Below are 24815 nucleotides of genomic sequence, written 5' to 3' on the forward strand. Positions count from 1 at the left end.
TTTTCCTAAAGCTGGCTGGCCATCTAGACTGAGCGATAGGGGGAGAAGGGCCTTAGTGAAGAACCCAATGGTCACTCTTTCAGAGCTCCTTCCATCAATACGATGTTGAATCGCTGCTGAGATGCAACTGAGTTCAAGTTTTTGCAGCCTCCAAAAACTACAAAACAGACAGAAACAACACACACCATGACTTCATGTTTTATTAAGTTCTCCCACTCTGATATTTGTGACATTTTACTTTCAATCATTTGATTAACATTCTGTCAAACAATATCAGAAGTGAAGATGGATTCCAGCAGTTTAAATATCTACAACATTAATTGGTATGTCGAATGTTTAGTGATTCTCTTGGTCAAATTAACATGAGAGCAAAGATACTAAAACAAAAGAGCAGAGTGTTGCTTTTGTACATAGCTCTACCATTTTAGTAGCAGGTATTATAAAGTGTATCAGGACCTAAACACTGTATCTAAAGTATACATGACACTACAGTTAAAAGTCTAAAGGCACAAATATATCAAATGTTTTTCTTTGGTCCATCTTCTTGCGTTTCTCTTCACACGAGGACTGATTTCATGAACTGCAGACAAAAAAATACATGTTTTTTTTTTTTTTATTTGAAGGCTGAAATTTTTTTATTTTGACCATAAAGAGGTCTTAAACCTTTCATTTAAATATTATAAATATCCTTATAGATTTTGCTCTTGGTAATGCTCTATTACAGCTCTTTCCAAACCCAAATTAGATTAGATTACCTGCTTCAAAGAGAAGTTGGCGATTTCACAGTCACATGGTAGTGTTAACATATGAGCCTGGAAACGCTCTGAGATGGAAAAGACAAAAAAAACCCCAAATGTTTCATTTTCATTGAAATCCTTCACACACAAGAATGAATGCATATTTCTTAAGGCTTAACTAAGTTAACCAATAACTAAAATGTTACAATAGTGCGTGAACTTTTCATGATGTTTCCTTTACCTTGGAGGATCTGAAGTCTTGTCAACAGTGCTACGAAATTATCATATTCAACCCCATCCTGGAATTTATAATCCCGCCACAGACGTTGGAAGGTTTCATTCTCTAAATTAAATCCTGCATAAGTAAAACAGCACAAGATGAAAACTCATCCTGAAAAAATGACAACAAAAAATGAAGGGTTTTTATAACGGTTGGTGCGTTAAGGTATTTTTGTGAGCATTTAACCTATCTTTCTTCAGAAAGAGCAAAAGGGTTAAAAGGAACATGCATTATGAACATTTTCCAACATATCAGTGGTGATGATGGTATACCTCTTGCAGATAGTGTCTTTTTCATTTGGTTCACTGTACTGGAAGATGGATTCCTGCTCTCGTACTTCTCCACATATTCGCTCCTGACTACCGCCACAAAGTGCTCCATCTTAAAATATTCCACCACATTTAAAGTGCCAGTATCGTCTGCCTTGGAATAGCATGTTAAAGAGAATATAAGACTTTCATTATTTGGCACTTTTTAGCATATTCCCCATTGTACGGGTTATAGTAGAAGCTACTATAACCCCAAAGCTGAGTCTCTCCCCCTCATCTGAGAAGAATGAAATGTACCTTTCTTTAACCCTAATTTGATTATAAATAAATGTTGGATATGTGAATAAAATATTTTTCAATTTCCGATAGCGTATAGTACCTATAAGTTGAAGTGTCAGAATTTTGTGCTTTTCATATCCCAAATGACTAAACATGGCTGATTCGTGGTACGGCAGAGACGCTGCACAGTCTCACTCCGCTGTAAGGCAGGAGGAGGCCACACCCTCTCCCAAAGGCACATTGCAGCTCTGCCTCTGGCCCCATAGCCTGTGTTCAGGTGTTTGTGCATGCACAGCCAGTTCCCCAATATAAAAAGTATTTACGTAAAAAGGCAGCTCTCTATGCTGCCTTTGGACGTAACCGTGCTATGTGCTAGAATAGTTTTACCTTAATATTAATATTAAATATTAATAAATGATTGTTGTTTTGGTTTTGTTTTTTTTCCTATTTTATTGTCAATTTCCCTGAAAAACTTTCATTCTTCAAGTGGATGGGGACAGAAAAAAAAACAGAAAAAGTTTAATTACCACTGGACTAAAAGTTTGTGGACCATTTATTAAATTAGGATTCTTTAAACAGCATCTTGCATAAGGCCTTCATAAACCTAGAACTGACTAAGTTGTGTATTGTATGTGTATTATTCCTGGCACAAAACGTAAAATATATCCAACTGAAGAGAACAACTTTCGAAAGACAATATGAAGGATACGTCCATGAGAGTCACCAGCAGCTCCGCAGTTTTCAGCGTCAGGGCTAAATAGCAAAGAATACATGTACAAAAGCTAATTAAAAAATGTAATCGTGCTAAAATAGATGACATTTACATGAGAAAAATATAAAATTAGAGTTGTACTTCAAAAAGTTGAATAAGTGGAAATTAACTGACATTTTCCGCGGACTGAGTAACCCCCAGCACTCAGTCTGATCAGAACATCCTCAGGCCTGAGCTGAAACAAAGACACCAAAGATAGCATTAGCCATTAGCATAAGTACGATCGAAAAACTTTGTAATATATCAAAGATGCGATCTATATTTGGTTTATATCTGAAATTTCTGACTGGAGGTTCAACATGCTTCACCCTTGTTTTGACGTAATCAGAAACGCAAACAAATGCTTGTGTTTACTTTAAACTTTAGTTACCAAAATTCCACCCTTTTCCTTAATGAACCTGGGTAAAGAGTTCCATGTATCCAATTAACATTTTTAATTTTGTATGGGTAATTATTATAGTTTACCATGTGGTTTTGTGTGTTAACACTCTGTAGTTATACTAATGTTGTTTCTCTGTAACTATAAACTGTGCCTTCTTAAATGCTCAAGTAAAAATACACTAAACCCATTTTAGAAAATAATTGCATTACCATGTTTAGGCTGTCTTCCTGTGGAAGAACAAAAATATAAGGTTATTATATGGCCAGACAAAACCAAAAAACAATCTTCTTGTCATGTTTCTATTTGGTTACTTACTAATATACAATTTAACTCTGGGAAAGCGTGACATTGAAGCTCATTTGGCCAGGGAACACCAAAAGTGGACATCCGCCCCCCACACTCTTCTTTAGCTCTCTCACAGAAGGACCTGCAGGGCCACTGGACCTGCCCGGACACACACTGTGGGGCGTACACCCGACACAGGAAGAGGCGGATGTCGGCTGAGCACACGGTCTGCACTATTGAGTTAAAGAAGGACATCTTCATGACTGCCTCTCTCTGACTGGTGTGTCCCAGGAGGTTTGGGACGATGGTCTCGTTGTAGGACAGGCCTTGGCAAACTGGGATGGTGATGGGTTCACAGATTCCACCGCTGCTGCTCACACCGTACTGGAAACACAAGGACACGTGGTGGTTTTAAGTCTTAACCAATCAGGGTAATCTATGATGGTCTGACTCTGATTTGCCCATTGTAGGGACACAGTATAATGCTTATTGTAGTTAATGGGCAGCTTTAAGATTAATTTGCTCTAACGTTGATTCATCTTTAACTTTACATTGGCCACATTTATATGGGAGCTTTAATTCAGAATAAAAGTTAAATCCTCTTTAAACTGACCTTGTAAACACTTAATTCCTGATGTATATATAATTATGAATTAAACTTAAATCCGATTTAGGTGGCTGGTTTATTCTGATTTTAATTCCAAATTAAATTATTCCTCTTTCTCGTAAACGCTTAATTCTGCTTTAAGTTAATTCCAGTAATTCTGCGCATGCGCGGCTTGCTGTGATATGCGCTGGTGACGACATAGTCCATGATGGCCGCCTGGACTAGAGCCGAGACTATTTATTTAATTAAAAGACATGGATATAATGAAAAGAGTGGATGGACGGAAGCATAAACATGCAGACATTCACACGGACCTCTGCAAATGGAATGGCTTCATTGGGGCATGAAGAACCAGACCCACAGAGTTTCACTAATGATGTGCAGATTATTATAAAGTTAATTTTTCACTTGATGTTCTGTATAATGGAGATAGAACAGCTTTTGCATTAACCGCTGGCTTTGAGTGACCAAAGTACGGACTTCTATCTCCCTTTTACGCTGCTATATCTCCTTCTCCTGCTCAGCAGGTGAAAGTGAAACCTTGTGTTATTGTCGAGCTGCTGCTTCAAAATTACAATCAAAATAAAAGTGAAAATGGTTCTTGTGATCTTGCAGCCAAAAATAAAAGGTCTAACTGCCCGTTCTGATTGGCCGAGTCATTTGAAGGGCACCCTCATCAGCCAATAGAGTGTGGCCTATGTTACGATTCAGCCTTTGTGTGGATTTTTCTTTAAAAAAACTGCAAAATTATTGGAATGTGGCCAATATAGCGGTGTGCTCTATAGTCTGGAAATTACGGTATTTGATTGTTGGTAAGAAATTCACCAAAAAGATCTATCAAACTGGACCCTAGTTTGTTGTGATATACTTGTGATGGTTTATTAACTTTGTTGTCAAGCCAAAAATGATGATGGAGGAGGAAATTATTTGGTATGATGTACTTTTTAGAGTTTGAGTGAGTAAAACAGAGCTTAATTTGGCCGGAACCTGCCGGAACAAGATCCGGCACTTCCCAGATTTTGACCAATTTTGACTTTTTTTTTTTTTTTTTTTTTTGCTTTTAGGTGTTTTGATTACATTTTTAAGTATTACAGGGTATACTTTGACAGCTGTGTCCTTTAATGAGTTGAAATCACTCTAAATTTCATTGTAAACAAAAGATAAATGTAGACAAATGAGGAAGAGAGAGGAAAGTCAAGCCACGCCCACACTACGTCTAAAGTGTAAATTTGCACAAAAATTGTTTCTCTGTCAATTTGGAAGACCGTAGAAAATGGCAAAAAAAAAATAAAATAAATAAAAAATAATCAGTTGGATTTAAAGAGCTTTTTTTTTTTAAGCTAAAAGGTGAAGCTAAGCCTGAGGTAAATAGGTCCAAGCTTGTTTCTGTGGAAATCAGCAGTTAGCATAGCGAGTAGCAGCACCTGTAGTGATGATGCTAATGCAGGAGAACGTGTCTCCAACAGACAGGACACAGGACTCAGGGTGGACTTTTCTGATGTGCTGCTGATTCATTAGATGAGTTATGTCCTCATATTTTGGGTGTAAAAGTTTGTAATTATTTAGTATTTGTAGGTTTTTGTGTTCTGAAAGTTTAGTGACCTTTGTGGCCAAATTAGTGGCGACTCAGAGTGAGAGATGGATGTGCTCCCTAACGGGCGTCTTTTTTAACGCTGATTCATCATTCTTTTATTAAACATTTAGGTTAATTGGTTGATTGTGTTAACGTGATATTATTGGCCCATTTAGTTAGCAAAAGACGCTTTAATAAAATGTATTCCATGACATTTTTGTCTCTCTCGTAGTGCCGGAACAAAAATGAAGCATTGGAGTAAAATATCTTTATCTGGTTTATATTATTATTACATTAAACTTAAAAGGTTTATTAATCCACTCTGGGGTCTGACTTACGTGTGCACAGGACGCCGTGGTAAACAATTCACATCTGAGGGATTCTGGCCACTGGAAACCAAACCTGACCATCAATGGTTCACAGCCAGTCCGCGCCTGTTCACAGAGGGTCCTGCAGGGTGTTCGAGCTTTCCCTGAAACACACTCAGGTACGTACACTGAGCACAGGAAAGGCTTCAGGTGAGGGGAACATTCCACCTTTACCAGGGGATAAAACTGATGAATTTCCAATTGTACGTCTCGTTGGGTTTTGTGGCCGAGGATGTTGGGCATCACGGTGTCTATGTAAGGCAGGTCAGTGCAGAGGGAGATGGTGATTGGCTGGCACGTAGCCGAGCTCTCAGGGTTGATGCTCTCTGCACTCTGCAGGATACCAAACAGAAACACAATATGATTAAATGTTTAATGTTATGCTGCTACAGGTGTGGTTTTACTCTTGGTAAAGCCTGAACAGGAAGTTTACATTTTGTCTTGTATTTCTTCAATAAACCCATGACACATTATAAAAACAGATGCCAAATTTCAACTGTAAAAGGCCCTTTTTTGTGATTTGAAATACAAATGTGTCATTATTACGATTGATGGTAACACTTTACTTCAAGTTTTATACATAAGGCTGATATTACGGCGTTATTATAGCATGAATAAGGTGTCATGAAGGCTGTCATTAAGTGTCATTCGCTAAATTATGAGGTCTTTGGAGCTATGCTGGCATTTTTTTGGATTAGGTGAAGGGATCTAGTGGTGATAGGTAGGGTTAGGGCAGGGGTCACCAACACGGTGTCTGCAGGCACCAGGTAGCCCACCATGGACCATGTAAGGGGCCCTCAGGAGCTCTCTTCACCAATGAGCTCCATCTAAAATCTGATTTACATTCCAGGATTGAAACTCACAAAGATAAATACACATGAGAGATGTAGTTAGTACTTAGTAGAGTAAATACTGATGCACATGAAAAAGTTTTAATATTAAATTACTGATCTTTAAATTATTATTAATATATTATAAGTGTGGCAGATCTGTTGTATAATCAGTTAGCCAGGAACAATTCCAGACTCAGCCCCTGTACCAGATAGATATCTGTCTTTTCCAGGCTAACGGTCAGTGGTATGTGTTATATAATGTGATATATATAAAATATATTTTTTTAAATGCAAGGTGTATTTTTTGTCAAATATGACATAATTGTTACATATTACAAATGTTACATGTTATACGATTAGTTAAAAGTTTTTTGGTAATAGCTGGTAAAATAGGAAGATGATAATTTTCTATAAAATGTAATGAAAATGAAGACATTGCAAAAATTATGAGAAATAAAGTGTTGAAGCTTAGAAGTGTCCTACCTTTTAAGTTACAAGAGCCTCCCTTATTACCATATTCTCTAATTTAAAAAGTGCTTTTCTAACTAGTAGCCCTTCGGACTATGCTGTACCTAGGAAGTAGCTCACAGTTTAAGAAAGGTTGGTGACCCCAGGGTTAGGGGTTGGGGTAACGAACAACATTTAATGCAGGCATTCATGACACCTTATTCATTCTAATGACAGGAGTCATGTCTTAATAATGACAGCCTTATGTATAGAACTTCAAGTAAGTGTTTGCATGTTTTAACTTTACAGCTGAGGGTGGACTTACAGGTTCACAGGAGTCTGTGGTAAACTTATCACATTTCATGTTTTCTGGCCACTGGAGGTCATAGGCATTCATCAGTCGCTCACAGCCGGTGCGTGCCAGCTCACAGAACGTCCTACAGGGAGGTTGAGTTCTTCCAAACACACACTTTGGAGCAAACACGGAGCACAGGAAGGGCTTCAGTTGGTCAGAGCAGCCCACCATAATGAGAGAATTGAACGTTCCCAGCGCATGGGATGCTTCATCCTGGGTCGTATGACCGTAGATATTGGGCATGATGGTTTCTGTGTATGGCTGGTCTTTGCAGAGAGCGACATTGAGGGGCTGACAGGTCCCAGTGGGCTCTTGAACCGAAGGATTGGCTGGACCCTGGAAAGCAAAAACATAAATACTGTCATATTTACACCTGCATTTTATAGTGACAATAAAAACGAGAGTTCTCAGAAAGTGGTAACCTCCAACAAGTGCCAATGAATATCCACTTTGCCAGATATTGGCAGTTATCTGGATGGTACCATGATCATTCACACTTTAAGAGCTTCTAAGAAATTTCAATCCCATTAATATCAATATTAATGTATTGGCTCCTAATTATAATTTTTTTTAAATATTGTGATGAAATGCTTAATCCTGATCCAAACTGGATGAAACTCAGTCATTTCAAATTGGGTCCCCATTTATAACAGAGTCAAATTTCATAAATATCAGTCAATTAAGAACCAACATATGAATTTTTGAAATTTCACCAATGATGAGAGATAGGAATTTATTTCATTTTTCAAACTAATCCTGATTCAGTATATTGATCTACATCCACATTTTAATGGAATATTTAGTTAAAATCTTGTCAAAATTTGTTGAATACTTCCTTCCTTGACGGAGGCAACAAACAGTTGATCCTCGACTATCAACCTAATTACTCTGGCACTGGTACGTCTTTAACCCTGAATTCCAACTGTGGGATAATTTCAGGGAACTCAAACATTTTAAATCTTCAGAAGAAAATACAAAAGTATTTTGAAAAAAAAAAGAGTACGGTAAGTTTTCCCAATGTATAAAAATGTGAAAGCCTGATTTATTTTTATTATATGCAGTAACAAATGCCTTAAAAAGGAATTAATAGCAAGCACTACCACATACTGTAAGAGTGCAGGCTTATGACAGAAGAACTACAGCGAAAAAGTTATTGATATTGCTCCAAAATTAAAGGGGAAATAAGATATTGTGAGACTTAAATGACTTTTCAAAAGCCACAATAAATGAACTTATTTTGAGATGCTGGATAAGATCACAACATAGTCTTTATTGTACAATATAGACAGTACCCCCTTTTCTCCAATTACAACATTTTGCTGAGAATACTTTGGAAAAATCTACAGAGCATAGTGATGTAATGGATGAGTGATAACATATTTTGAAAAAAAAAATTGTAAATAAGTGGAATTAAACAGTACTTAGTGCCTCCTGAATAGATTTATTTCCATAGTTTTTATCATTTTTGGTCATCTCACGCCTGGTGTGGGACCAAGACTGACTCTTGTATTTTCAGTTCATGTTCTAATCAAGATCCTTTCCATAGTCATTATTATAATTATAGTTTCCAACTAAAAATAAAAATAAACTCCATAAAACCCCATATTTTTAATGCTTTCATCTGTTAATTTTCATCTCTCTTTTTCTTTCAAGTACCCCCTGTATTGCCATTGCGTATCCTATTTGAGAATCACTGATATAAACTATCTTGTGAAAGTGCAAAGTATAAGCAAGATAAATGCAATTCTGGAGAATGTCTTCTTCAATTCATCCTTTTTATACTGACCTGCACACAGTTTGTTTCAGGCAAAGACTCACACCGGAGCCTGGATGGCCAGGTGAGCCGCTTTGACTTCACCACAGAGTCGCAGTCGGCCTTGACCTTGTTACAAAGAGCTCGGCACGGTTTCATTCGGTTGTCATCTTCTGAGCCGCACTCTGGCACTGCGACGCGGCACAGGAGCGACGCCACGTTGGGTGAACAGCTTGTCTCCACAATCTGACCGATCTGCTGCAGGGTGTAACCTGGAGCTCCACTGGGATAAAGCGTAGAGGTGTAACCTACACCTTGACAAAAGTTTGAAGTCACAGGTCTGCAGTTTGCTCTGTTGCTTTGAGCTCGTTGAGGAAAGATCAGTAATCCCAACACAAGCAAGAAGTAATGCATGGTGGCTCTAGATCTCACAGGCAGAGTTTGGTTCTGCGTCTTTTTCTTATTTTGAGGAGGTGGCGTAAGAGTGCTCGAATGGAGCGCCTTCTCAACAAAAAGCGAATAGCAAACTGGTCTCAGAGCAGGAGCTTATTCCCAGTAACTCTATCCAGCTGAATGCACATCTGGTTGTGATAATGTGAATTCTGGGTAACCTGGGGGGTAAGAATTGCAACAACAATCTGGCAACCTCCACCCAACATCTACAAGTAGAGTTGTGCAACATTAAGACCACTAAAAAAATACTCATTGCAATGAAATGTCAGGTTTTATATCCCATCTGGATTAGCAAAAAACAAAAACAAAAAAAAAAAACAGTTATAAAAGCATTCATAGTGGCATTTTATTGCATAACAATTGCCTAAGAATATACAACTATATATTGTATTGGAGTAACAGTGTACAGAGATCCATCGAAACCACTCTTTCAAATATAATTAAAATTTGTAAAAATGACATACGCTCATTTACAACTAGGCCTGGGGAATACTGTATATCAAGATTTCCATTTTGGTGATATAGAAAGTAACAATATTGCCTATATCAAAATATTTTTAATTTATAGCTTATTTTTTTTAATTAAAATACTTCTTTTCAAAGTTGCTGCTTTTGCTACTTCTCAGAACAGCATGAAAAGCACAGTTAGATGGATTGCTGAGTGCGTTCTAAACCAGACCTTCCCCTAAACAAGCCACACTACAGAACTCACTCACACATGCTGTCCCTTAGAGCAGTGTTTCCCAACCTTTTTAGTCCAATGTACCCCTTTATTTTGTTAATTTGCGTCAGAAGGCTCGTCTGAAAGCTTCACTCATATTTTGCTGATGTTTTGACCATTTTAGGTGTTGATCTTCACCTTTTTTATATTTTTTAAAGAGTTGTGCCACAGTGTGTTATAGCTAGATAAGGAAAATGTCTGTGAGCAAGCGGAAATTTGTCTTAAAATTTTAGAAAAATAAATTGACAATTGTTTCTGTGTACCCCCTGAGGTGTGTTGAAGTACCCCTAAGGGTACACGTACCCCTGGTTGGGAACCACTGCCTTAGAGGAGAAAAAGGCAAACGTGGCACATATTGTGCAGCTGTTTTTTTTAATAAATGTGCATATTTGGCATTTTTCATCAGCAAATTTGACCAAGAATTGTCATTTTTTAAGTTAGAAATATCAAGATTCATAACATGTTTTGCTATTTTGAGAAAAAAATACAGAGATATGAATTTTCGTCCATATCGCCCAGCAAAAACACAAAAAAAAAAACACCTCCACAAACCCATAAATTACAAGTTTTATTGCGGTAAGATACATTAACAGCTTAAGACTACACATTATGGCCCATAGTGCATTTTAACAATAAAAAAAAAATACTAAAACTTTAATATGTAAAAATAAAACTACAACACAGAAAAACAAAAAAAAACAAATCTATGCAGGTAAACCCACAGAACGATCACATGATTACATATCTGCAGTCAAAGTAAAATAAACAAGTCAAGGTGCATCAAATATCTGTAAACATCTCAGACATGTAAGATTCTGCTTTAAAAACAACAAATCTTAAATCTATCCAAAGACTCAGTTTCAGCTAAAACAAACCTTGTCTTTCAGAACAATCAAACTCAATTAAGGGTTTATTTGCTGTTTTGAGCTCCATCCTCTTGACTTCAACGCCACCAGCACAAAGTTTCTTGGAGAAAAGTTTGGGTTGAAGAGAGGAACGAGCTGACTGTCCACTCCTGCAGAGGAGGCGGAGTTTCACCAAAGGTCAGAAACACAGAGGAGTCAGAGATTATCTCTCCTTTTCTTTAATCTCACCATTTTCCTGCAGATAGATCATCCGGTCCAGCAGCACCAGTGACTCCACCACAGGTGACATCAGCAGAGCAAGACTAAAGAACACCACCACCCTGCCCTGCTGCTTCAACATGGCCTCCACCCGCCCAGGGTCCAGGGCCATGTCAGGAGGAAGGCCCACACGCACCAGACCCAGACGGGCATACCTGGGTAACAAGGGAGTGTTTTGTTAGTATAACTAACACGACACGTGTTTGACCAAAAATAATTGCTGTTGGAATAATAACCGTGCTTTTATTTGAGTTAACTCTGGATTTTTTTTAACTCAATAGGAATATTAAGAAAAACAAACAAACCATAATAATCTGGTGTGTAGTAGATAACGTACCTACATCTTGTGATGTTTTATTATTGGATCATTCCATGTTGGTTCGCAAAAATCTGCATTTTTTTTTTCACCAATTGTTTTGTGATTATTCAATAGGTACACTGTAAACTTTAAGTTTGATCTGATGAATACTTTTTGAGATATGGACAATTTAGTGAGGTGTGTATGTGATTTTCGCTCATCCTTATTTTTCCTCCATTTTCAGCTTCCAATATCTCAGGAACTACACCAAATAGGAAACTGAAATTTGGTATAGTAATACAGCTCCACCTACTCTCTCAAAATATCCAAAACATCTGTTATATATCCTATCTGGTGGACATAGCAGCCCCTCAAAATAGGGGAAAAAACTGTCAGGGTTTCTGGCTGGAACATGTTTGTGCCTTCAGTAAACAACTTTATATATGTCTCAGCTCCCTGTAATTAGTTGGATATATGCATTGGTTCTAGGGTGACAGTCTCTTGAAATCCACAAAAATACATTAAAAAAAATTGTTTTATATCCCAAGAATATATACTATAACTTAAAACACATTTACTACATTCCCACATGCAGTTATGGGCCAATGGAAATAGATTTAAACAGTCTATGTACATAGCTCAAACCTGATCACATTACAGGGAACTGAGGCATTAGATGGAGTTGTATTACTATACAAATTTTTAGTTTAGTATTTAATGTAATATTTGAAATATTGGAAGCTGAAAATGGAAGAAAAATAAGGACGCACAAAAATCGACATACCCCCTCACTAAATTATCTCAAAAAGTTTTCATACGGTCAAACTAAAAAATGTACAGTGACTATTAAGAAGCAATTGTTACAAATGTCTGAATTTTGAGACCGAAGTGTGAGGGCTGTTCTGAAAATCTGTTGAAATTACATGGAATTACCCTATTACAATATCTTGTTGCATGATGTATCTTTCCACCGTTACTAATCAACTCTATTAATCAACAAAAAAATCTTCATGAATGAGAATTGTAACATTTTTAGGCAAAGTTCCCAGTACAGTTGCCTCAACAAAGCTACCACGAAATGTAAAGACTGTTTTAAAGTTCATGTTTTACATAATTACAAGAGATTAGAGTCGTCTGTTTACCAAATAAAGCCTATTCCTATTAACATTTAATCCTTTTGTTAAACAGGAAGTTGCACCCATAAACAGGAAAAGTGAATAATGTTGATAATCAAGTACAGCTTAATTATAGGATTGTGTGAATAACAAATGATCTGTTATTGGCGGTAAAACCCTATAATAATCACTCACTCTGTAAAAGGTAAGAGGTGTGCTTTCTTTATGGTCTGGATCCCTGCCCGTCGTAGTTCTGGTCTAGTGTCCCTGATGAAAGTCTCCAACATGGCACGGTAACAGTGAGTCTTCAGTAGCTCACTCCCCTCCCTCAGCCTCCTCACGTAGTCTTCTACAGCATGGCAGGCCCCCTCTCGGGCCTTATAGGACAGCTGATGTCCCACTAAACCATGAACCCAGCTGCTCATTGGGTACCCAAACTGAGTGAGGGCCGGATCTGGATCAGACTCTGAAGCTGTCTCAGGAGGTGCCACCAGGCCTGGAGGTGAAGGGTTCTCTACGGTGGTGATTTTCATGTAGCAGCACGCCACAGAGGTGATGCCGCGCACATACGGGCAGTTGATGAAGTGACGGAGGAGTGTGGAGCTGAGGTCTCCACATGCATGGAGACCTGTCAGGATGAAGTCAGAGTGGCTCTGATTGGTGGTTCCCTCACGGCGCACAGACTGCTGAGATGAAGTTTCTGCAGGAACCTCCTCATGTTTATCTTTGTTTGAGTCCTGTGAGCGAGTGCAGTGCACAGGGAGGCCTTCTTTAAGCTCAAAGCCTCGCAGTCTCTTTTTGCTGGGCCCCGACGGATCCAGGACACCTTCACTCACACAATCACTAGCTTGTAGCTGCTGGATGAAGGCCTCCCATGATGCTTTGGGGTTAACCCAACAGGCCAAGTGGTGCGGCATGGACGAAGGGACAGGGAGCAAAGAACCGCTGTTCTAGAAACAGAAAGAAATGAAGTCAGGTGTAATTGTCAAGATTTATTGTTTTATTTTTAAAAAACATTTCTACATTTGTGGGTAAATCCTGCTGTGCTGTTTGGTTTTGTCCTTCAGTCTTGTGTTGGATACTTTCACTGAAACAGTGAAACAACTGGTGAACAAATTAGGAACAGCAGCACTTATTGGATATTTTATTAGTAGCTATTTGTTGGATGAATACTTTTGAACTTGTAATGAACAGATTAGAAAATAATAATAACCCCAAACTTTATTGTGGGAATGCTGCTATAAGAATTGTAAAATGCAAACACTTTTACTTTTAATTTAATATTAGGTTTTATGCTTTTACTGTAAACTGCTATTTCTCTGTTATTCTTAAATTCACACAAAGACACAATCTTAGCACCAAAATGTTGTCCACATTACATTGTACAGGTTAAACTTTGACAAAATACATTATATACATTTTTAAAGTCACCCTGTTTGTCATGCTGCATGCAAATCTTAGCTGATTTACACCGTTCAAAATCAAAATGTTCTGCTGCTCACTGACAATGATATTTAATTTGTTAAATGCTAACTATCTTACTTTAAATGTAATTTAAGGTTTTATGCATGTAAGACTGCTTTTGCAAGCCTGAAAGTGTTGATTGAGTGTGACTTTGAGGAAAAACTGCTGTTAAAGCTTTAATTCTGCAGCTACAGTCACAATTGTTTAGCTTAAAATGTTGCTACAATCTTCCTCCTTCTTATAATGTTACTTTGCTTAGCTACGGGTAGCTTTAGCTCAGTGTGATCAGAGGCTTCTTCTACCTTCCTTTGAGCAAACATCAAATGGAGCCTGGTTCGTGTATCCTTGACTCTAAATACATTTAGTGAATCCCTTAGTGACGGCTAAATAAGTGAACACAATGCTGATCATTCTCTGTGAATACTATCGACAAATTTTTAAGCTTTTGGTGGTGTGTACAAACGTGTGTTCTTTGACAATAAACACATACAGCTAAATGAGTTGGCAATTATTTTTCATATTCCCACTAGCATTGTCATGGCAATTTTTTTAGTTTTGCTACCCGATCTACAGTATTGCTTCCAGGAATGAGGTGGTACAATTATCTGAGGAAATTAACCAACCTTTTTCTGGTTTTCCTTCTCCAAAGCCTGAAGTAACTCTCCATCAAACTTGGTTGCCGTGGCAACAAGAACGTGATCGGCTTCAATAGCAGTTACAGACAGTCCGAGGCCAAACGACAGGAAACGAGTAAGATGACCCTGGTTCGAGCAAAGCATTGCATGTGCATCAGAATCTGCGTGTGTGTGTGTGTGTGTGTGTGTGTGTGTGTGTGTGTGTGTGTGTGTGTGTGTGTGTGTGTGTGTGTGTGTGTGTGTGTGTGTGTGTGTGTGTGTGTGTGTGTGTGTGTGTGTGTGTGTGTGTGTGTGTAAAGTGAACAGCAGCCTTACCTGTCCGGAGCCCATGTCCACCACTCTATCACACCCAGTGTGGTCACAAAGCTTCTTCACAAGCTTGGGAAAGAAAAAAGGAAAAGAACAACCTTTAAAAAACTGATTCAGAGAGATGTTGTGAGAGAAAAAGCTGCTAAAAGTTCAGTATTTGTAACAAACTCACCACACCTAACTTGCGGATTTCGTGCTGTTTCTTTGGTTTGACGTGCTTTCTGAATATGTGGCCCAACAGTGAACTCTGACTCTCGTTTTTCAGGAATTCTTCTGGTTTCACCGAGCCACCTCCATCCTGTTGATGCTCTCTGGGAAATGCCAAAGCATGAGCTGTAGCTCGATACGCCAAGAGGGACAGAGGCCACACAGAAGGATATCTGTAATAATAGATGTTTATTTTAATGGTCACTGTATTTTAAAACAGTGTTTCTTCTATGCAATGTCTCCACTTTTTGCAGGTATTTCTAAGTACATTTAAAAAAAAAAAAAAATTTTTTTTTTACTACTATATTTCCCAGCAGTACCTCCTGTCTTTATGTGAAACATCCAATAATAGATCTGCGACCTGTGGATACGTCAGGTCCTGCAGCGCAGTCTGCCATGATGTGGGTAAGGAGTTCCACAAGTCTTCAGAGAAAAACTCCTGCAGTGACCAAAAAATCATACATTTACTGAAAATAATACTGAAGTAGAGGTGAACGGAAAAAATAAGTTTTTAAAAAGGTATCAAGGTATTTTCTAGAAATCACTATATGCACTTTCTGGGACAATAACACCCTAATTTTCAATCTAATAATCTGTAAACATTTTTCATCAAAACACAAAAATGATTTACTGTTTTCATTTGTATCCTTGTGTCATATATGTAATTTTATCTGAAAATATAATTGGATGTAGAACTCATTACTAAAAAAAAAAAAAACTTTTGAAATGTTTTACTAAATGACAAAAAAAAGGTACTAAAAATGATTGTAAAAAAATATTTTGACTACTGTAGATTTGGTTCTTATGGAAGCCCATTCCCACCAATAAAAAACAACTACAAAAAACTAGGAAAAGGAAGATAAGTCGTAATTATGAGATACTATCTCATTATGAGATATTATCTAATTTGAGATATCTCATAATTATGGCTTACTTAGTATACCATAATTATGACTTAGTATCTCATATTTATGACTTAGATTTAAAAACATATATTATTTTACTTTTCATAGTTTTTGTTGTTTTTCTTACCGGCTGGAATTTGCTACCATATGAAACGTTTTGAAAGTATTTTTCTGTCTATTGATCTAACAAAAATGTGTTTTTTTTTTTTTTTTAATTATAAAATGTACTTTATTTGTGTCACAATTTAATACATGCTTTCTGAAATGCATATTCGCCCTTCCTGCTATATAAAAAAATAGATTCATATTCCTTTATTTCATTTTAGATGTTTCTTTTTTTCCTTTAAAAAAAATAGATAAATACTCCTACACTGTATCTCTCAAATAACTCGCCCAAGTTTATTTAAATGACTTTAGACTTACTATTTGACAAAAATCAAAACAACACGTTGATACGAAACGCGTTGACACAGTTACTATATTAAATGTCGTGCTGGTTTTCTTTTAAATGAAAATATGTCGTTTTACGTACAATGATGTAGGAGTCGGATAGGTGGCTGTAGTGGGACAGAAAAGTGGTGAGTTTGAGGGCCAAGTCCCTCTGCTGCTCTGCGGACAAACTCCACATTCTACCCCGGTCATAGAGCTAAAGCTGGTTAAACCATAACCCAATAAGGGCCTCCTAATATTTACAAAATGAAAAACAAAGCCAGAAATATGCATTTAAGAATAAATAGTGAAGTAAACACTCGTGTTTTGGCAATACAACGATGGCATGCTTAAGCAGCCGCTTCCGGTGGTAAGTACCGGTGCATTCACTGTCCCTCGGATGCTTTGGAAAATGTTGTCACTTTTGCAGAAATGCACATATTTGTCTCTTATTGAACACAATTTCTGAAATTCTTACTCATCTAATACGATCAGTGGCATCACAACAATAGTAGCATATGAAACAAATAATACAGTCAAAAACGAGGGAAAAACCAAATTAAATAATAATGAAATTAAATTAAATATACATTAAAATAGAAATCACCTTTTTGAAGGGAACATGAAATGTACGTTTAAATATTAAGGTTAAAAAGCTGAAATAGAAAGAGATTCCTGGTCAAATCCAGTATTTTTGTGGCATTATTTCTTTTTAGAATTTTTTACGAGTATCTACGACTTTAAGTTAAACTTGAAGAAATGTACATTTTATAATCATGGCTTATTATGGGTCCAGTGGTGGGATAGACGTTTGGTTGTTTTTCATAACAGTAATGAAATTGACAACGAAGTTTCATTTAACTTTAACAAATGAAAAAAAAAAAAAATATTATGCTTCATCTGCTTCGGTTATCCGATGGTTTTTATTTGAATGCAGCACAATCCGGAAGTTGCCACATTCTTTTAAGCATAACTTCCGGTGTGTTCCATAATGTGGCCGACTGTACTGCATATTCGGTAAATCACATTTATTATAATATTTGAGTTGAATTTCTCAATTTTGTCTAAGAAACCCTATTTATAAGGGCTAAGCTTTTCCCCCCTTCCGCTTAAACTTCAGATACAGGATTAACTTAACCGAAGTGCTAACCGAGTTAGCTTTAGCTTAATCAACATCCGCTAATTGTTGTTATAACGTTTACCTTTTTACATGTACAGCGTATACACAAAAATATCATGTGTGGTATTTTCTTATCACATTCCACAAAAATGACACATTTGAACACTACATGTTTTATCATTTAGTACATGAATAATACTTTCCGAGAAATATTAAGCATTTTATACAAACTATGCTTAAGTTTATGGATCAAAAATTAATTTATAAATACTTCCAAAACCAAAGACATAAAGTTAAGCTCCTCAGACTTTTTGGAATTAAATAAGTGGTATAATGCATCATCTTGGAAATTCAACCTATGTTTGATTTTAATAGTAAAGTATCAGCTTTTTTCCCATAAATAACACATAAGTAATAGTAAAGTAACATTTGATTTCCTATTAATGTAATGGTTTAATGTAATACAACTTTATTATGTTTAACAACAGTCAAACCACATGCCCAAGCTTAATTTAAAAATGATTTATGTGTGTCACAGTTGTTAGTATTAGGCCAAAGTGCAAATAATTTATAACAAAGACTCTTGAAAGGGGGACGTTTTCAGGAAATGTCGGATCTTTTTTTCTGCTTTTGAAACTTTGATGATCAAGTTTTCACATTGTGTGTTAATGGTCATTGATTGATTAGTGTATGAGTTCACATTAAACCTTAAAATGAAAAGATCTTGACGTTTTACCTAGTGGATATTTAAAATTTTAAGTTTTTAATGTGTTGTTGGTCAGTGTTGCGATATAATGAAATGAAACAAGTATTCATAATGTGTTTGTCTTACAGGATAAGTCATTTACTCAAGTCACAAAGTTCCAAGCACATGTTTCTGGAAATATGAACAATATTTTTTAAAGGATTTTTTTTTTTTAAAAAAAGGTGCTTTTAGAATATTTTCAATGTCTTTTGATAGTGACATTGTTTTGAACATCACCCCCGCTGAGGAATCCATGCAGCAGGAAGGTCTGACAAGAAAGCAAAAAAAGAAAGAGAAGTGGTTTAATAAAAAAAAGCAAGCTTTAAATAAAAACGGATTTCTGGGCAAGCACAAATACGGCCACTCGAGGCCGGACCTAACCTCACATCAACATGGAGCACCTGCAAACTCCTCAGCGACCCCAGACACACATTTTCCTCATCGGGTCAGCGTTTCACACTGTAGCTCCACACCTTCAGCATCCCTGCACCAGACGCCTTCAGCCGCTGACACTGTGAAAGAAAAGACAAACGTCTCCACGGATACAAAACCACCACCACCGGGCCCCTCTGTGGGACCCACTTCCTGTCCGCCCGCTGCTTCCCGACCAGCACTTCCATCCAAGTGCGTGGCCCTTGACTGTGAGATGGTTGGCGCGGGGCCCAAAGGAAGCATCAACCAGCTGGCTCGCTGCAGCATCGTGTCTTACGAGGGCGATGTTGTTTATGACAAGTACATCATTCCTGCCCTGCCCGTCACTGACTATCGCACACGGTGGAGTGGCATCCGGCGTCGTGATCTGGTCAAAGCCACGCCCTATGACGAGGCCAGGAAGGAGGTGAGACGCCTTTAAACTTGAACTGCGCCGACTTTAAGAAATTGGATGCCATCTGTTCTAGGGATGTCCCGATACACGTTTCACAACGTGAAAAGACAGAAAAAACAACAAATCTATCTATTGTCATTCCATGAAAAAAATCTGGACAACTCACACACTTTGGTCTAAATTTTTTTTACCAATTGTTCCTTAAAGCTGATATCTAGAGTTTCTGAGAGAACGTCTTGATGTCCTTCTGTCAACAGCTCCACTTCCTCCCCTGCTTCTGCCAATCTACCAGAAGCCACGCCTCTACTTTTATGCACTCGCATTGCGGAAACAAATTTTTTTCACATTTTAAAAGAATGACACATAAACATAGATTTCTCAGAAACTCCAGATAGCAGCTTTAATTAGTCAATTGGCACACTGTACATTTTGAGTTTTATCATATGAATACTTTTTGAGATATGGATAATTAAGATATGTGGCGATTTCCGTGCGATTTTCGCACATCGTTATTTTTGTTCCATTTTCAGCTTTCAATATCTCAGGAACTACATCACATTTGGTTTAGTAATACAGTTCCACCTACTCTCTTAGAACAGAGGTTCTTTGGTCTCACCCCGGGACCCACATTTTGCTACGGTCATTAAATCTTGACCCACTTTTTTTTTAGAATTCATCCAACCAAATTGAGATTTTCAAAAATAGCTGTTGCAAACACACACACACACACACAATCTTTTTAGAAACATAAATCTATATACAGTATTTTCCTGTGCAACATGCAGTTGTCTCAGAATATACAAAAACATCTGCTCTACATTGTATCTGGTGGACATGCCAGCCCCTCAAATTTGGAAAAATTTGCTCCTTGTAATTTGATCAGTTTTGAACTATGTACATAGACTGTTCTAATCCAAAAAAAATACTTTAGTGACAGATTTTAATTGGCCCATAACTGCATGTGGGAATGCAAGAAAAAAAAACTGATTTCTGTTTTAGTTTATAGTATAAAGGATACTCTTTTTTGGGATATAAAACATTTTTCTTTTTGTGACTTCTTCATCTTCATTTTGGTCCCCAACTTTGGGTTATTTCACCACTCGTGGATATTGAAAACTCCTTATATGAGGCCATTGTCGCTCTCCTCTGTGTCCTATAATCATTTGTTTTTCAAGAGTAACATACATACAGTATAATAACCATTGCATCTAAAAACGTGTATTTTTGAAAACACAATATTTTATATGAACACATGTTCTACATTTTCTCTTTTTTACGTGCTGTTTTTCCTTCAAAATACATTAATATATATCATCATCATTGTATTACTACACCAACCTCTAGGGATGTTCCGATACAACTTTTTATTTTCCGATATGATACAGATATTACAGCCTTGCGTATCGGCCAATACCGATAATGATCCGATATCAGCATGAATCATACAGACTTTTCTTTTTTTTCTTCTTTAATAAAAAAATAATAATTACTTATTTTGTAGTGTGGAATGGAAAGGCTTGATCAAACAGAGAACAATAGTCAGCAACAGTAGGTATGAGAAAAACTGACCCATTTATTAACCAATTTGTTACATACATTTTAACCTTCATCATAATGTCTACAGTATTCTACAAATAAATAAAAAATGAATTGGGGGAAAAAAGAAAATTCAGAAATTTGTATCCGATAATCGTTTTCAGGCTGATATTGGACCAATATCTATACCAGATTGGGACGCCCCTAGTTTTCTCTGTGGTGTAGGTCCTGAGATATTGGAAGCTGAAAATGGAAGAAAAATAAGGACGTTCAAATATCGCTCGGAAATTGATACATACAAATGTCCAGTTATCAATGCAAATCAAGTTAAAGCTGATAATTTATTGACAGATAAAGACACAGTGTAGACCTCGTAGATCAATGAGTGAAAGATCTTCTACTAGAACCTTCTACTCAAACAAATGTAGAAGGTTTGAAATTGTCGCTCAAGAGTTTGCTTTGATCTCCGCTGTTTGTTGACAAAAGGTCATGTGACTTGAACTTTGAAAAATTTTGCACATAGCACTGTGGGATATGGAAACCCCTAGAAGAATGAAAACATTTCATTAAGAAGTGTTTTTACTTAATTTTTTGTCTTTCTTTGCCAGAGAAGGAAGAGAGCGAGAGGTTTTTTCTCTGATATGACCTCAATCTGTATTCAGACATACAGTATCTGGTAGTTTCTGTTTGTCAACAAATGCATTGTTTATGGTGGAGATCAAAGCATTAAAAACTTTTGAGCCTTCTACATTTAATTGTGAGTAAATTATCTTCGGTTTATTGATCTATGAGGTCTGCGCTATGTCTGTTGAAATATTAATGTCTGCATTTTCTGTTTCTTAAGACAAAAGGAAACTGAAAGAGTAAATTGATATTGTGGATGTGGCTGCAGATACTGAAGCTGTTGATGGGGAAGGTGGTGATCGGCCATGCAATTCAGAATGACTTAAAAATTCTTGGCTACACCCACCCTGCTGCTTTGACCAGGGACACTTCAACAATGATGATCCTCAACAAGAAAGCTGGATTCACAGAGAGATGTGTGTCACTAAAAAGACTCACTAAGGCCATATTCAATCGTAACATCCAGGTAAGCAAACCTGTTCATTACTGCTCCTCGACTTTTTTCGTTCTTGTAATAATCAAGGTTAACCAACGAGTGATGGCAGTTTAATGATGTACATGTAACATCTGTGAAAACAATTTAATACATTTTATGATTTGAAACTGAATTTCTCCTTTCTTGCATCCTCAGACTGGCAGAAAGGGCCATTGTTCCGTGGAAGATGCAAAAGCCTCTATGGAGCTTTACAAAGTGGTGGAAGAGGAGTTGGAACGGAGTCTTGAGTCCAAATTTAAAGTTTAAAGAGATTTTATAAACGACAAGTTATGTAGCGTGAAGCATCAAGAACACTTTTTAGACATGTTCTTTTTTTCACCTGGGAGCAGATATAAAAGTTACAACTAGTTTTATTGATTGTCTTCTTTTACGGGGTCCAAACACTATGTTTGAGTCAGTTATTCCTGGTATGTTTGTCTACACCGAAGGTGCAAGTATAGGATAAGGTCATTCATTGTTGAAAGTTTGAAAAATAAAAATAAAAAGTCCCATTGCCCTGTGTTTTAATGGTTCTGATACCACTTTGGGGCCATTGTTGGCCTTACAGCATCAAAACCGCATGGATAAACTTCTCTTAGGTTTACACGCGATCTATCCCGTCTGTTCTCACTTTCCCTCTGAAACCAGTACGTAGGGCAAACCCTGCACAGTCACGGGGATCCACGAGGACGCAAAGCGGTCTGTTCTTGCCTTTAAAGGTCCAGTATTTTGCTATTTTTCACCCATCTCTAATTGTTCTAGAAGCCCAGCAACATAGTATTTGAGGTTCATTTTCCCAAACTCACCTGTTTTCTGGAGTTTTAGCCTCTGAAAAGTCACTTTCAGACCGCTCCTAAAAACAGACCGTTTTGGGGCCTTGAGTGGGCGTGTTTGTAGATGTAGACTCTAAGCCTCGCTCTTGGGGAGGGCTTGGTTTACACTAATATTAAACTGCGTTTGTGTTTGGGATGTGAGATTCCAACAGTTTATTACCATAGCGGTTGTCTTTGGCTAGCCACACACTTTTTTTGTTTTTTTTCAAAAATGTTCAGATCAATGGGTTCTGACTAGAACCAGATTGATGTGTAGCCCTCCCTCTAACTCGAGTTCTCCACATCGATCTGGGTCCGTGTCAGGCGAAACCTTTCGGAACCAGAGAGGGACATGAACAGAATGCTTGAAGCTGATTGGGCCAAGCGCCTGTCCACCATGATTTGTTTTAGCCAATCACACGTCAGAGATACTGCTATGCATCCTCCTGCGTCAACATCTTTCTATTTTGATTCGGAGCTATGCTAATAGCGGAAGCCCAGCTAGTTCCTCTCCCCGCAACTGCGCATTGGGTAGTTTTGCTTCAATGCTTCTGCCTTTGTCACACCCGGATATCCCGCCCTAAACACTGCCTCGTGATTGGTTTGAACCGGTTCGGTTCGCTTGCAGAGCGTTAGGGCTGGAGCAGTACAAGATGGATTCTGGAGTTTGTGAAACCCAGGAGAATCCATCTTGCAGGCAAGGCAAGGTTCTGACCCATGTATAATCAAATTGTGCTTCATGTGGTCAATTGTGAAGCCATTTTGTTACATCTTTATTTTATCAGTGGTCAATTGAGAAGTATGTTGTTTATAAAAGCAAGTGTCCCAATGCTTCTGGCAAACCTCATGTCTTAGATTTATAAAACACAGTGTTCCTGTATAGTCCCATCTATGATCCAGTCCTGCTGATTCCCCCTCTGTGTGTTTGTGGCTAATTGGTGCATCAGGTGATTTACCAGATTGTTAGATTTAGCAAAGCTTTGTCTGTTACAGACTTTAATCATCATGTGAAGCCCTTCATTCTGACTCTGGACTTCTTCAGGCTTTAGGGTGCAGACCGTGTAGAGAAAACATTTGTTGGAAAATGATGTGATTTAATCTTTCTGTGGGCCAGATTATCCTCTCCTAATCTCATTGTGCATGCGAATAATGTGGGTTTTTTTTCTTTCTTTCTCATTAACTTCACAATTGAAAGCCAGAGCTTTAAAACCAAAAGAGGCTTTGCCTATCGTCTGCAGCTTCGTTGAGCTAAAATTGCCAAAAAACAAATTTTGTTTTTGACCCTGGTTCTCCAAACAATAAGTGGTGAAAAAGAAGATTTACTAGCTGGATGAGAATTATGATACACTTTTAGAAATACAAGATCAAGTTTGATTATAAAAACGTACATTTAAACTTTTGAAATTGGATCTTAAAAGAACATTCAGTCATCCAGTTCTGTATTTAAAAAGTCATAAAACATCAGAGGATCCTGCTGCTCTCATTACGCAAAGCAGAATTAGTTTGATGGAATTTACTGCCCCCCTGGATCTAGTTATTGGAGGTAGAGTGACCTTTTCACACACATCTCATGATGCATCAGCCCCATGTGGATAATTCTCTTTTTATTACCTATGGTCAATCCATTAGGAATTTGTCCTACTTGCACATTGGTGGTTAAACATGCAGAATCCCACAGTGAGCACAGCTAGGGTTGGTGCACATGTAGCTTTGATACTGTTATGAAAGAGCTGCCCAGTGGGACACTAATAAATATCAGATGAAAAAGAACACAGCAAGATTTATTTAGCATTTATAGTTATATAATAACTTTTTAAAATACTCTACATTATCATTTTCTTTCTTTTGTACAAAGCATATAATTAAAGAATATTAATATGCGTCAGATAATGATTTCTGATATGTAACCTCTTATCCCTCCAAAAGGTATAGAAAAAAAATATGTAATATAGCAAACTTAAAAATACCAAATTACACCACTATATCTAATTTTCATAAATATATAATTTATTCAGACGTCCATTCCTTAGGAAATTCACTTTCAACTGCTAGTCTTCATCAGAGGCATCTGCCCATC

At 37.3% G+C, this 24815-nt stretch overlaps 3 protein-coding genes across 3 annotated transcripts; 1 reads left to right on the forward strand and 2 right to left on the reverse strand.

Moving 5' to 3' along the window:
* Window positions 1-182: 182 nt before the first annotated feature.
* On the reverse strand, window positions 183-9511 carry LOC114478025 (uncharacterized). The gene is made up of 11 exons (XM_028470795.1): window positions 8974-9511; window positions 7158-7523; window positions 5523-5885; window positions 3035-3388; window positions 2929-2946; window positions 2452-2512; window positions 2275-2318; window positions 1290-1440; window positions 979-1092; window positions 756-823; window positions 183-580 (listed from the first exon to the last, which is right to left on the reverse strand). Exons 1-11 carry the CDS (start codon window positions 9352-9354, stop codon window positions 557-559), a joined length of 1944 nt encoding a protein of 647 aa, XP_028326596.1. The 5' UTR covers window positions 9355-9511; the 3' UTR covers window positions 183-556.
* Window positions 9512-10747: 1236 nt separating this feature from the next.
* Window positions 10748-16955, reverse strand: mettl25b (methyltransferase like 25B). Its single transcript, XM_028471090.1, has 8 exons — window positions 16704-16955; window positions 15587-15705; window positions 15232-15439; window positions 15066-15128; window positions 14739-14876; window positions 12847-13601; window positions 11209-11393; window positions 10748-11129 (listed from the first exon to the last, which is right to left on the reverse strand). Exons 1-8 carry the CDS (start codon window positions 16797-16799, stop codon window positions 11017-11019), a joined length of 1677 nt encoding a protein of 558 aa, XP_028326891.1. The 5' UTR covers window positions 16800-16955; the 3' UTR covers window positions 10748-11016.
* A 546-nt stretch (window positions 16956-17501) lies between these two features.
* Window positions 17502-22438, forward strand: isg20l2 (interferon stimulated exonuclease gene 20-like 2). Its single transcript, XM_028471163.1, has 4 exons — window positions 17502-17617; window positions 18555-19303; window positions 21720-21917; window positions 22083-22438. Exons 2-4 carry the CDS (start codon window positions 18668-18670, stop codon window positions 22191-22193), a joined length of 945 nt encoding a protein of 314 aa, XP_028326964.1. The 5' UTR covers window positions 17502-17617; window positions 18555-18667; the 3' UTR covers window positions 22194-22438.
* Window positions 22439-24815: the final 2377 nt, after the last annotated feature.

This window comes from Gouania willdenowi, chromosome 16 (assembly GCF_900634775.1).
Source record: "Gouania willdenowi chromosome 16, fGouWil2.1, whole genome shotgun sequence".
Classification (NCBI taxonomy): domain Eukaryota; kingdom Metazoa; phylum Chordata; class Actinopteri; order Blenniiformes; family Gobiesocidae; genus Gouania; species Gouania willdenowi.

Excerpts from the sequence above, each read along its gene's own strand:
- LOC114478025 (XM_028470795.1), bottom strand. The coding sequence starts at position 9,354 with ATGCATTACTTCTTGCTTGTGTTGGGATTACTGATCTTTCCTCAACGA. Across the intron at positions 7,524-8,973 it reads CTGAAACAAACTGTGTGCAG|GGTCCAGCCAATCCTTCGGT; the intron begins GTCAGTATAAAA and ends TTTGCTTTCCAG. Across the intron at positions 5,886-7,157 it reads CCACAGACTCCTGTGAACCT|AGTGCAGAGAGCATCAACCC; the intron begins GTAAGTCCACCC and ends GGTATCCTGCAG.
- mettl25b (XM_028471090.1), bottom strand. The coding sequence starts at position 16,799 with ATGTGGAGTTTGTCCGCAGAGCAGCAGAGGGACTTGGCCCTCAAACTC. Across the intron at positions 15,129-15,231 it reads AAATCCGCAAGTTAGGTGTG|CTTGTGAAGAAGCTTTGTGA; the intron begins GTGAGTTTGTTA and ends TTCTTTCCCAAG. Across the intron at positions 11,130-11,208 it reads GATCTATCTGCAGGAAAATG|GAGTGGACAGTCAGCTCGTT; the intron begins GTGAGATTAAAG and ends CCTCCTCTGCAG.
- isg20l2 (XM_028471163.1), top strand. The coding sequence starts at position 18,668 with ATGTCTTTTGATAGTGACATTGTTTTGAACATCACCCCCGCTGAGGAA. Across the intron at positions 19,304-21,719 it reads ATGACGAGGCCAGGAAGGAG|ATACTGAAGCTGTTGATGGG; the intron begins GTGAGACGCCTT and ends ATGTGGCTGCAG. Across the intron at positions 21,918-22,082 it reads TATTCAATCGTAACATCCAG|ACTGGCAGAAAGGGCCATTG; the intron begins GTAAGCAAACCT and ends TTGCATCCTCAG.